We start from the raw sequence: 13,081 nt of genomic DNA, 5'->3' as shown, positions 1-13,081 counted from the left end.
TATTGTTAACAATTCTATGAAAATTGAAGACTTGAATAAGCTGATGTTTAAAAAAACCACAACTGTGAAACTCATACACAAACTTCTACAAACAATTAGGAGATTGCCATTTAATTTAGTTAAACACAAAAGCATAACAAAGTTTTCTATTTGAGAAAATGAGTAGAAAGCCAGTGTAGAAAACAGTTTATTTGGGATTGGTGTTGGTGGTGCTTTTTTTCTGGCACTGATTCTTGATCCATTTGAAGCCGTTGGATGTGCCACTTTTGATCTTTTGTGCTCCTGCCAGTGCTGCAGCTTTGGCTTTTGTTAATCCAGCTTTGCCTTCTCCCTTCTTGTTTGCATCGCTCTCTTTTTTGGCATTGTCTTCATCTTCCATTGCACCAATTCCCCCGGTCCCCCATTGATCAGCCCAACTTGGTCCATCACTAGCCATTCTGACATAACAACACAATTAAAGATCATGAGCAGAAAAACCAAAAAAAAAAAAAACATTAAGTGGAAGAGATTTGAACAGAGAATAAAACCCAGTTTAGTAATTGTTGTACAAGAATAAATTAGCTTCTTTTCTTAACCAAGTAAATCCAATGATTTCACATATTTTCTTTTTGCCCATATTTATATATGCTATTAACAAGACATCAGTGTTTTACATGTTTATACTTAAATGTTAAGTTTTATGAATGTTTCAATGTTTATAGTTAAAAAAGAAAAATGGATCTATATGTATGACATGGAAAAACAAACCAACATAACTAGATTTTTGTGCACTTATTGCAGAAAAAAAAAGGAAAAAAAAAAAAAAAGCAAAGCTACTCAACATACTATGATTGCACAACTACAAGACTTGTTAAATCTATAGAGATCAGATGATAGAATAGAAAGAGAGGGAGTTAGCACCTGATGATGGTAGTAAGGAAGAAAGATGAAGATGGTGTCTTGAGGAAATCAAAGGTGGTTTGTGAATGAAGAATATTAGGTGTTCCAAGACACCCTTTAAAGTTTAAACTAAAAATAAAGAAAAGGGCACATGTTGCTGTTGATGGGCTGTCTTTTTATCTTCATCTTAAACCCACTTTCTTTCTTTCTTTTTTTTTTCCAAAGGACTTGCCAACTCACTTGTTTCCATCAGGAGAAGCAAATGTCTTGTAGCAACATCTTAGAAGAGCTTTGTTTGGTGCTCCTTTAATTAAATAACTTATTACATCCTAATCATGTGCCTTGCCTTCTCTTCAATTAAACTATATGTCTATATATCTAAGGGTTGAGGATGCATATTTAGTCCCCTATGTTTTGGACTACATATTTTGATGTGCCTCTTCCAACAAGCCATATAATAAAGCTAGATTCTCTTCCTCAATACTGTGTATATATTTATATATATTCACATGTCACATATAAAAATTTTCGACCAATGAGTAATGACCAATAATCAAGCACTTGTAAAATACTTTTTTGCTCTATACTTTCCAGTAAGATAAACGTTGTCTGTACTGCTTAATTCACTAACTCCAAAATCCCTTTTGTTGCTAAGCGAATCCCATTAATTATAAACACTTAATCATACTTAACTTTTTTTTTTTTTTGCTTTATCTAAAAAAATTGTTACTAACCAATCATGAAAGCTTATTATGTGTTCCTGTAGTTCTCCACTATATAATCATACTAATCTATTTAAACTTTGGTAAAGAAGACAAGTGAAGTATGACTCAATCAAAATCATACCAAATTTGTAAAGGGGGCAGAGCTTAATCAAATCCTCATCTCTCTCTTGTTCTAAGCACTCTTGAATTGAATCATTGCTAAATTTTGTAATTTGGGTAAGAAGGATTTTCTTGCTGGTCTCATAAGTGAGTGCTTTAAAATATGCCTAGTCCTGTAATAATTTCGAACTATGTTAGACCTCTTTCTCTTTACACATGGAACTTTTCACAATGCTTTTCTTTTTCTTTTTTTCTTTACCACAAGACTGACAAGTTCTACTGCCGGTGGTTTGGTCTTTGGACAAAAATCTTGGTGGTTTATTTGCATGTGAAATGATTAATTTTTTTGTACATAATGTTCCAATATTGCCGTAAATTATAATTACTAATCATTCTATTTGTTTTTATCCAAATAATATTTAGTTTGATTAACACAATATTCTTATTATAATCATCATTATTTTTGTTACAAATCTGTTCACCCCATTTCAAATTAATTGTCAAATATTTTCACATCAATTATTGTAAAAATTTTGATCAAAATCTAATCTAATCTAAGCCCTCTATCTTGTGAGAGATTGCAAAGCTGATCAACCATTCTAATATTGATTCATTTTACTTTGCAGAATTTCTAAAAATTAAATACAATCTCATTAATTATTCTATTTTATGTAACAATCTATTTTCATTCCTCGTGCATCTTAAAATTGTTTGGCCTATAATTTATTATCTTACATAGTAGATATGCAATGCGGCAATCCTTAATCAAATTATACTATCTAACTCTCAAACCAATCGGTAAAAGAATTTGATGCAACTAATCAAAATTGAACCATTTGTAGAATTCATTGAAAAATCTCTTAAGGATATTAAATATGAATATGCAAAGATTACTTATGAAGATGATATTTGATGTCCATTTTTCTATGGACCTTTACTGACTGACTGAGTTTTTTCTTCTCATAATAACCTTAAAATGTTTAAAGCTTCAAACGATACCTATCTATATTGTCGTTTATTTCTAAATGAATATATATATTTTTGAAAAATTGATTAGATAGTCTTTCTAAGGAGTAGTTAATTCCTAGTTGGAGTTTTAATTATTTAAGTTAATAATTCACCAAGTCTCCTACATCATGTTTAGTAGTAGGATAGAATAGCTTCTTTAACCAAATAATAATCATTCATATGTACATGGGTCATCCATTGTTTGGTTTGATGAATTGAATAATGGAATAACAATAATTTCAACGTGATAACAATATTCTATTATTCAATGGAAACAAGTCATATCCACCATTGGAAAACTATTTTCATTGTTAAAATAATTAAAAGTAAAATAATAAAATTTCAATCTCATCTTTTTTACTCTTCTATTTACTTTTAAAGTGTAGGGTCTATAATTTTTTTGTCAATTATTATTTCATTCTATATATCTACAAAATACTTTTTTTTCCCTCAGTATTTAATTCCAAAGCAAACAAATAATATCCTTTTATTATTATTCATATTCTAATTGACTTAATTATTGACTCATTATTTCTTAACACACCTGCAAACTGTGGCCTCAAATTCAAACCCCTTTACCTCCAAAACATTAATATCATTTTTAAGAATATTTTTATATGTATATGTATTTTTGCAAGAATTTTTGTGCACTTTAATTATTACCAATATGAAAAATAAATTATTGTATTTTTATTAATAATTTTTAGGTACAAAAGTGTAAAAGTTTTATATGGAATTTTTAAAAAAAAATACGGAGTGTTATTTGTTTTTTCTGCGTAAAACCGTTGTTTTCACATTGATGTTATGAGAAAGTAACATAATTTTTTTACATTGTTATTTTTCTATTGTTTCAGAATAATATTATTTTAATACTGATGCTATAAAGAAGTAACATAAAAAAATATTTCACTTCGAAAAAAAATAAGTGAAAATTTATTAAAAATATCCATTCTTAGTTGAAAATACATTTGTTTTTATGTGAAATTTAAAAAATAAAGCTATCATCAAATTCTTTTTAAGTTATAAAAATGTTATTTATAACTGAAATTGCTATGTGCTCTAATTTTTTCAATAATATAGTGGCGAAATTTTTTTATTGGGTAAATACTATTTTAGACTTTTTGTTTTGCAAAAGTTATCAATTAGACTATTTGTTTTGTTAAATGACAAAATTGACCTTATATTTTCAAAAATGGTAAAAATAGAACCCTAAGCTCAATTTTCAACAATTTTAGTTTTTAATATAACCAACTTTAAGACAATTTTTAAGACGGACAGATACAGAAAATGTAACTAGTTTTATCATAACATATTTAGATTAAATTATTATTAAGTTTTATTTTGACAAAAAATCAGTTTAGGGTCCTATTTGTACAATTTTAAAAAAATATAGGGTCTATTTTGTCATTTAACAAAACATATGATCTAATTGGTAACTTTTACAAAACACAAGGTCTAAAATAATATTTACCTTTTTTTATATTAAATTATTTATTAATAACGTTTCAAAAAAATAATATTTTACTAATGATAGTTTTGTATTAATTTTGAGAAAAATATGTGTGAAAAGAAAGTCTTTAGGTTTTAAGTTTGTAAGTGTTATAAACTCAATACAAACTTTGTTATTGTCTCAAACAGACACAGATAAGATCTGAAATTAAGATCATTGAATTTAAAGAGAAACATGTAGTATTAATTATAAATGTTCTTTTAATAAATTCAAAACAAAAATTTGTACTGATGAAATGAGAAGAAAATTACAATTTTATAAACATTAAGGTGCTTGGAAGTAACTATGTAATTACTAGGTAAGGTAAGATATTTTAAAATGCAAGGTGTGTTTGGATATAAAATAGTAATTACATATGAATTTCTAATATTTTGTTTGGCATCATAGTTGGTAATTACATGGGAAAACAATATTTTTTATAGTAACTAATGTTTAATATGGAAAGATTTTAGTAATTACACAGTATAATTACATTCAATTCTCATGGGGGGCTATGAGAATTGGAGAGTGTAATTAGAATCCCTCAATTACTTCCAATTACACAGTTACAGTGTAATTACATGTTCAGACAAACATGTCAAATTGTGTAATTACTTCCAATTACACACAAATTCAATTACATTGTGGCTTTCCAAACGCACCCTAAGTATTTGTGCTTCTAAAAACAAACATTGAGTTTATGTTATTTATCCAAATTTTAAAAATTTATTTGGACTTTAATTGGAAAAAGATAGGATAAAGAGAAAATAGAGACAAGTGTCTTTAATTTTATTTCTACTGTTTTCAGTAAACGAAAACCTTTTGTGAGCTCCCTCCATAATTGATGATATATTTGGGTTAGAACTTAGTAGCAGCTGATGCTATTAAATATCTTTAAAAAATTAAATTAAAAATATATATATTATTGCTGAATTGGTTTTTTTTTTATATATATATATAATTATTTTTGAATTGGTTTGGGGAAGAGAATAGAGGATGTGTATTCTCTCAACTCAAGTTATTTGATTTTGAATGGGGACAGAGACAGGCACAAGAGCTGTCTATTTAAACCTTCATAACAGATGAAAATGGGTTTAGTAGACTCATTAAATCCTAAGTTAATGCAAAGCTTATCTTCAACATATATATTAACTATCTTTTTTTTATTTTATCGAGTACATGTTATTTATTACCTTAAGGATTTTCCACGTGAGATTACAGCCTCAACCATTCCTAAAGAGGGAAGAATTACAAGCCTGCCATATGCCCATGAGTGCTGCAATAATATCATAAATAAAGGGTGCTGCCAACCTATGGACCACTGGTTCAAACGTTATTATTGCGTGGATAGTAATGAGTTACACATATGTATATCAGATCTGATTATATCGTGTGGGCTAAGCTAATGTAATTTTGGCTTTTTAAAGCATCATCATTATATCACTAAGTTTTAGTTCCATAATAAACAAAGTAAAGCAGCAGATCAAATCATGGCTTAGGTTAGAGACCACTTCATATTCCAAATAAAACTTGGATAAACAAAACAAAATTGTTAGCCACAGAATTACAGGAATTTAATACACCCAATTCAGATGTTGTTTTGTTAACCCAAATCTCTTTAGACCATATAATTCCAAGGGAAACAACTTTGAACCTCGGATATATGGTATATCTACAAATGTATACAAACACACCCCCTACTATTTCTATCAATCAATCTAAACAAACTTCTAATATCCTTAAATTGATTTTCCACCTTTGTTTTTGTTTCTTATTTTCTACTTAGACTTTCGGACTGACTTAGATTTCCTCATTTTCGTAGATTTATCATCAACACTCGTCCATGTATATCCACTAGGAATAGCAAAAGGGTCAGTATCTAGTGCCATTGTAGCAGACCGGTGCTGCTTGGTGGCTGAACTCGACTGGCTGCTGTTCCGCCTCAGCCACGACGAGGCCGAGGACGAGGGTAACGATGAATTGTGACTCCTTGACTTTTGTTCTTCCTCCGATTGGCTTAGGCCATTACCATAGACGAAGTGTCTGGGACTTGAAAGTGGTGTGAAGAATTGCTCCACTGGTTGAAGCTCAACAAACTTTGTAAATGTTATTACAACTCTCACTGTAGGGACCACTGGTATTGCCACCTGTACAACCACCACCGCACACAGAAACATCAAACATCAATTAATAATTGAGCTAATCTAATCAAACTCAACAGTCAACAATATAAAAAATAACAATATATATATTGTTCTTGGTCATGGAAGTTAGCCGTTAATTAGCGGTTTATGGACCCACCAAACACGTAAGACCAACCAAAACATGCCACGCAATCAAAGTGTTTGGAGGTCAAACAAATCTCAAATTTTGTTTGGTGGGATTAGATTATTATGGGGTGGGGACTCTAGTCGGGATTTGGGAATCAACAGGAACAATACTTGGGTCCCATCCCCCCATGTAACATGCCCCGTCCTAAGTGGAAGAGAATGTACAATTGGGTCCCATTTCTATAACACCGTTGGATCATAATTTGGACCCATTAAGATCCTTCCACGTCAAATCATCGACAACTATGGACCCCACAAAAAGCTTCTTCGCTAATCAGACCAGAGGAAACTTTCACAGTTCTCATTAGTCTGAAAAACACAATGTCGTTCGTTGCTTCTTTGCATCAAAAGAACCAAAAGAGAAAAGAGAAGAATAACAAAGAACCTACACAAACGAAGACTCATGTGGGCCCCTTTTCTCCAGCACTGTTATTTTTTATTTTATTTAAAAAAAATGAAAAAGAAAAAAACTTGAGCATTACCTTGACTGGAAATGTCCCCGGCGGGAACTTGGTGGTGAGCAACTCCCTCATTCTCCTTACGGCTTTAACTTTGTTAGCCAAGATGTCTAACAATGGCAGAAGCTCCTCTGTTTTCAGGGGAAACTGCTCTGTCAACCACACCGACGGCCTAAGGCTCCTTACGTACTCCTTCTCCTTCGTCTGCGGCGGCAATGCCACCGGCGGCGGAGCCATAGTCCTCCTCTGTGGCGGCGCAATTACAGAAGGCAAGTCCACGCTCTTCCTTCCCAATGTCAATAAATCCCTATCTTCTCTAACGAAGCTACTTGGCCTTGGTCTATCTTCCTTGACAAAACTACTATGCCTTCGTCGATCAGGCATGAGGAAATTTGGGTTTTCAGCAACTAAAAAACCATCGTCGTCTTCGTCGAGCTCAAGAGGTAGTACTTGTTCGCTCCCAGCCACGTCAGCATCTCCATTAGCTACTTTTCTTGACCTAAAACTAAACACTACATTTTGAATTTCGTAAACCCTAGCTTTCCATTCCCCAACATTTTCAGTCTTCTCTTGTCTTCTCCAATTGGTCCTCCCGACGAGCTCAGCCTTCGTGACGTCCATACCGGGCCTGTAGACGCTCGTCTGGGAGCAGAATCCGGCAATGTCAGACTCGCTCATCGGCGAACCAGCGTTCTCAAAGGCGTCAAAGATTTTCCTATTGTCGCGATTAAGAACGAGCAGAGAGCCAGGAGAAACACCGCGGCTATGATCGCCGTCTCCGAGGAAAAGAAAGCTTTGATCGGCTCGTTGGATTTTCAAACCGTCGAATCCAGCCAATGAGGTATCGGCTCTCAAATTCCCGTCTCGCTTCCAGATCTTATAAGTATCAGAGGGAGCGATTTTCCCAACGAAGGGAATCACAGAGCTCTCGAAGTGGAACGAGATCTCCATGTAGAAGTCGCGCATTCGGTGAAGGACTGCGATGACACGTGGCAGACGACGGCGCCACTTAGCCCAAGCCGAGCGGTGGTGTAAGCGAAGGAGAATCAGAGCTATGTCGTTGCTACGGCGGCACATGGCCTCCTGCAAGGGGTTCCAACCAGCAGCGTTCTGGAGCGAGACATCAGCGCCGGCATTAGCAAGGATTCTAGCGGCAACGGTGTCGTTTACTCGGACGGCAAGGTGAAGAGGAGTCTCTCTATGAGGAACATCCCGGCGGTCTAGTACAGAAGATACCTTATCCGCCAAGCGTTCTTGGGCGAGGGAGTCTGACTCGGTGTGGATCTGAGTTGGCTCAGCGAGTCGAGGTAGAGTGGAGACAATTCGGGACAAGGTAGTGTGGTCACGCAATGAGACGGCGTAGTGAACCGGACTGTGAGAGTAATCGGCTGGTTTGATGGCTGGAAGCGACGTCGTCGAGGCTATCGTCGACGACGACTTAGCCATTTTTGTTTTCTTTTAAACGAAAAAATAAAATAAAATAAAATAAACTAAATAAGCGTGAAAGGAGTAAAGTGAGAGTGAAGAGGAGAGAGTAGAAGAAGTAGGTTGTTGGGGGAATGATATTGAAAAAAGTGAAGGGTAGTTTTGTAATAACGAAATGGTAATTTAATTGAGGAGTTCTATTTGTAGTTGCACACTACAAAATGGTAAATACACCCATTTCTTTCAAAAAAAAAATTATATCATCTGCTAAATCCCCTGCTACAGTCACAACCTGAAAAAAAAAGTTAGAAATATGGTTAAGATTAAACATTAAAGTAGGACAGTAAAAAATAACTAAATTAAAAGGAGACAATAAAGGAGCGGAGCTAAATAGAGCATCAATGATATTTTTATAATATGATTCAACAACTTGATTTAGGTTTCATTCTTTGATAGAGTTTAAAGCTTTCTTCAAACTAATTGACTCTTCTAAAAAAGGAGAAATATGACCAGACAATTTGTGTAGAGGTGACAGATCAATACTAGGAACCGATCAATGCTCCACATGAATACAAGGGTGGAATCTATTGAGAAATTAAAAGTCTTAAATAACTACAATGTAAATTATTATAAAAAAATTAGACTAAACTTTTTTTAAAATACCAAAATATAAAATTGTACGATACACATACACTATAATTATAAAAAAAAATTATAAAATTTTGAAATATAAATAAAATTTTACTTTTTATTTTAATTTCAGTTATAGAAGCGTGAGGAGAATGGAGAGGGAATACACGCAATTGGCGCGACTTTTTCTAAATATTCAACAATAAATAAATTAGTAGTTATATTTATTTTTTTTCCGAGTGAAAAATGCATATACAGTGTTTTATTCTCTTATTAAGTACTTTTTTCTCAGATAATGTTCCCGTGATTTATAAATATAAAACAACAACAGTTTTTCATAAATGATGGAGTAAAAAAATAATAAATACTATTTTAAATTTTGTGTGTTATGCAAAAGTTATTAATTAAATTATTTGTCTATTTTAAACTCAGGTCTTATTTTTATTATTTTGGAAAATATTTGGTATATTTTGTCATTTAATAAAATAAAAGGTTAAATTAATAATTTTTGCAAAATACAAGATTCAAAATAATATTTACCCTAAAAAAACAAAACACAACTCCTTTTTAGATTAGAAATATTATTTCTTGTTAAAAAATTGGAGAAGCTTTACCATCAAACAAATACCTAAATAATTTTATTTTTTTGTTTATTTATGATAATTCCTAGAAAAAAATTAACTAAAATGTATATATTTTTTTTGAAATATTATTTTCTAAAATAAATTATAAGGTCTAGTTTTTTTTTTTCTTGAAGAAATTTTAGGGTGTAGTTTATTTTGGTGGACTTTTCCTTTTTACAAACATAATAAGTAAATTGTTGGAGGTGTAAGGCCAACTCCAACAAAATTTTATTAAAATATTGATGAGATTTTATATTCAATTTATTTTAACTACACTTATAGACTACACTAAATCTCTTTTTTAATTAATTTTTAATATTTAAATAATATATTTGTAAATAAACTTTTTTTTATATATATAATTTGTGTTTATTTATAATTTAATGAAATAATATAATAATAAAAAAAATATAATTTTAGTGTAATTTTTAATGTTATGATTAGAATAGAAATTTTTTTGGAATAAGTTGAGGAATTTTTTTTTTTTGTATCTATTAATCAAAAATACTTATATTTTATTTCATTGAAATCTACCCACTTTTATGAGTGGGTTGCCTAATATATCCTTACCTTCCACTTAAATATATAGCATATGATTTACATTAATTTAAAGAGTATAATAGAGACATTATTTATAAAAGTGGGATATCTTATAGAATATGGGAATGAAGATAAAAATTAAAATAAATAAAATTAAGTGGGCATACAATGCAATTTCTTCAAAAAATTTGTGTTAAACTTCTATCATTTTTATGTTAATTCAATACCAAATTTAACATTTACTATTGAAATAAGCCTAATGACCATTTTAGTAGTCACCATACTCAAATTTTAATAAACACAAAACATATATTTTATTTTTATCATTTTGCTTAACGTTGAGTTATTTAATGCATGTTTTGTATCATAATTAAAAAATTATTTTTGTTATTAAAAATAGAAAATCATTTTTTGAAAACAATTAAGTTTGTTGAGTCTTATTTTTTTAAAGCAATTTTCAGAAAATAAAGTTATAAAAAAAATAAAAATTTTGAAAACAACAAAATATTATTTTCTGTTTTAAAAAACAATTCACTTTTAGTCAATATTATTTTTAAAAAATACTAACCAAGCGTGACTTATGTTTTGAAAACTTAAAAAATTATTTTTTATTCTTATTTCTAAAAATATTTTTTAAAAAACAGAAAAAAAAATATCAATGATGCTCTTACGTTTTTAGTCTTTTGTTAGGCAAATAAATAAAAGAACATGGTTTTAGTATTTTAAGCTTTAACAATCATTGTTAAAATTTGTTGATTTGCACATTTTGATATGGGAAAATCACCCATAAAACGTAATTTGTTGAATTGTAATTTGGTTTGATGGGTTTTGGAGAAAAAAAAAAAAGAAAATGACTGGGGATTGGGGATTGAGAGTGGGTCCCATCTCATCCCATCCAATCACAAAGGAACACAGAAAACGACGAAACAATGAGATGTGTCTTCTTTATCCTATGTAATATGTAATTCGTCCGTACACGGGAACAGGGAGCCTGCTTGGTATGAAACGGACCAAATCCTAAACACTCTCTCTCTCTTCTATTTACCCATGTCACAAATCCTATATTTTTTTTTGCCAGAATTCTATTTTAATTTATATTGCTAAAACCCAAAAACGCCAGACCCTCTAACCTTTATCTTCTTTTGTTTTCTCTCTTTGGACTTTTGCTTTCCAAGTTCGATGTTTATGATTGACTACTTTAATTCCAAAATCATCAATTTGTTTCCATTTGTTTCGTTGTTGCTTTTTGTCAATTTTCATTCACCTCTTCCTTCCTTGTTAAATCATACAGATAATTTCATAATAGCAAAGAACAGAAGGAAATTAACACGCCTATCAAATTATGTAAAACCATAATTAATTTATAAAAATAAATGTAAAATTGTTTGAATTAAAAAAAACCATATGTGCTGTTCTTGTTGTAAAACGGCAAGTGAATTTGATTTGATTATTGGTCAAAGATTTAATTTGTTGTTATCTTGATAAACTAAAAAAAAGTATTAAGACAAATGAAAGAGATTAGCTTAACTGTAAGAAACAATAAGAGCCCACCCTCCTTACCTTTCGGTAAGATTGTTTTCTTCTCTTTTGGGCCATTTCTTCCTTCAAATCTCTACTATTACTCTTTAACATATAATTATTTTACTCTCATTGTTTTCTATCAAAATCAGAGGAGATAGATAGTCTTCAATTATTTTATTTTATTTAAGAAAAGACAAGTTAACGATTTTTATTTAAAATAAAGTATATTTAGAAAGCAACTATCCATTATAAATGAAAATTGAATATTTTAATGGGTTTTAAATTTTCTATTTGGCCAAAGAGACATGCTCCAAAAACATTTTGTTCATAACATAATTCTCACAATGAAAATTGAACAGGATTGTATTTGTGTTTTACCATTTGTACCAAAACTCTAAAAAAACATTTTAAATGTGAAAATACCTCACATGAAACAGTTTCAATTTTCAAAGCCCATTACACTCATTAGTTTCTTGTGAGAGTGACAAACACTTGTTGTGTAAGCCCATATGGACCCAAAGATACTTTTGGTTTATAAGAGCCTATCAATCGAATGGGCCTTACTTTCATCATGTGTTTCACAACTGGAGTGGACTGGAATCTGGATTGTACCATATTTGTATAAATATGTAATTTTAAAATATAAAGTATGGGCCTGAACCTGATTCAGATTCAGTGCACTCTTAGTCCACCATACTAGTCCCACTCTTCCAATCCAATCATTCTTTCCTCTGCTGTCAATTGAATCAGACATGATGCCACTATGTTGTGACTTGTGGGGTCCCTTAATGTCTTGAAATTTTTCCATATATGTCATTATAATTTATTATTGTATGGTAAGAACAAAGGTTTCTTATCAACTCATAGAATTCGTTTGTCCACAGAATAACACATTCCCATTGGTCATTAATTAAGTTTGAGATTAGTTCTATATCAAATTATCTTCTTCTCGTGCTTGTTTTAGTTGGTTTATCTGATTTGTAGCAGCTAGTCTCAACCAGAAGAAGAGTTACCCAGTGGTGAATTTTGGTCAAGTTGGCCAATTCAATAAATCATCCCAAATTCCAATTAAAAGAAGCTTTGCCACTCTAATTGTTGAGAAAATTCTTCACCCAAATTTCATTTTCTTTATAAAATAGCACAGTCACAGAATCTGTTTTACCTTTCTTTTTTGCACTGCAACACGATTTTGATTTTTTGTCCATATCTTTATCAGTCAGTCACCACCGCAAACAGTAAATTCACAAGCTTTTTTCCTATTTTAAAGTGAGCACAGTACTTCAAATTAAAAGAAAACTAATACTACTTAATATCCTCGTATGTTTTATGGGTATTACGTGGAGTTTTTTTTATA

General features: G+C 31.0%; 1 protein-coding gene and 1 long non-coding RNA gene across 2 annotated transcripts; both read right to left on the bottom strand.

Annotated features, from left to right (window-relative positions):
- Positions 1-83: 83 nt before the first annotated feature.
- On the bottom strand, positions 84-1,860 carry LOC133038796 (uncharacterized). The gene is made up of 2 exons (XR_009688306.1): positions 901-1,860; positions 84-437 (listed from the first exon to the last, which is right to left on the bottom strand). It is a non-coding gene; the product is annotated as an uncharacterized LOC133038796 (long non-coding RNA).
- Positions 1,861-5,715: 3,855 nt separating this feature from the next.
- Positions 5,716-8,926, bottom strand: LOC133038790 (uncharacterized). Its single transcript, XM_061117107.1, has 2 exons — positions 7,013-8,926; positions 5,716-6,347 (listed from the first exon to the last, which is right to left on the bottom strand). The coding sequence occupies exons 1-2, from the start codon at positions 8,432-8,434 to the stop codon at positions 5,979-5,981; spliced, it is 1,791 nt and encodes a 596-aa protein (XP_060973090.1). The 5' UTR covers positions 8,435-8,926; the 3' UTR covers positions 5,716-5,978.
- Between the last annotated feature and the right edge of the window lie 4,155 nt (positions 8,927-13,081).

The sequence above is a fragment of the Cannabis sativa genome, chromosome 1 (genome assembly GCF_029168945.1).
Source record: "Cannabis sativa cultivar Pink pepper isolate KNU-18-1 chromosome 1, ASM2916894v1, whole genome shotgun sequence".
NCBI lineage: Eukaryota > Viridiplantae > Streptophyta > Magnoliopsida > Rosales > Cannabaceae > Cannabis > Cannabis sativa.
Note: the sequence above shows the minus strand (reverse complement) of the source record. Positions and strands in the feature narration are given on the sequence as shown.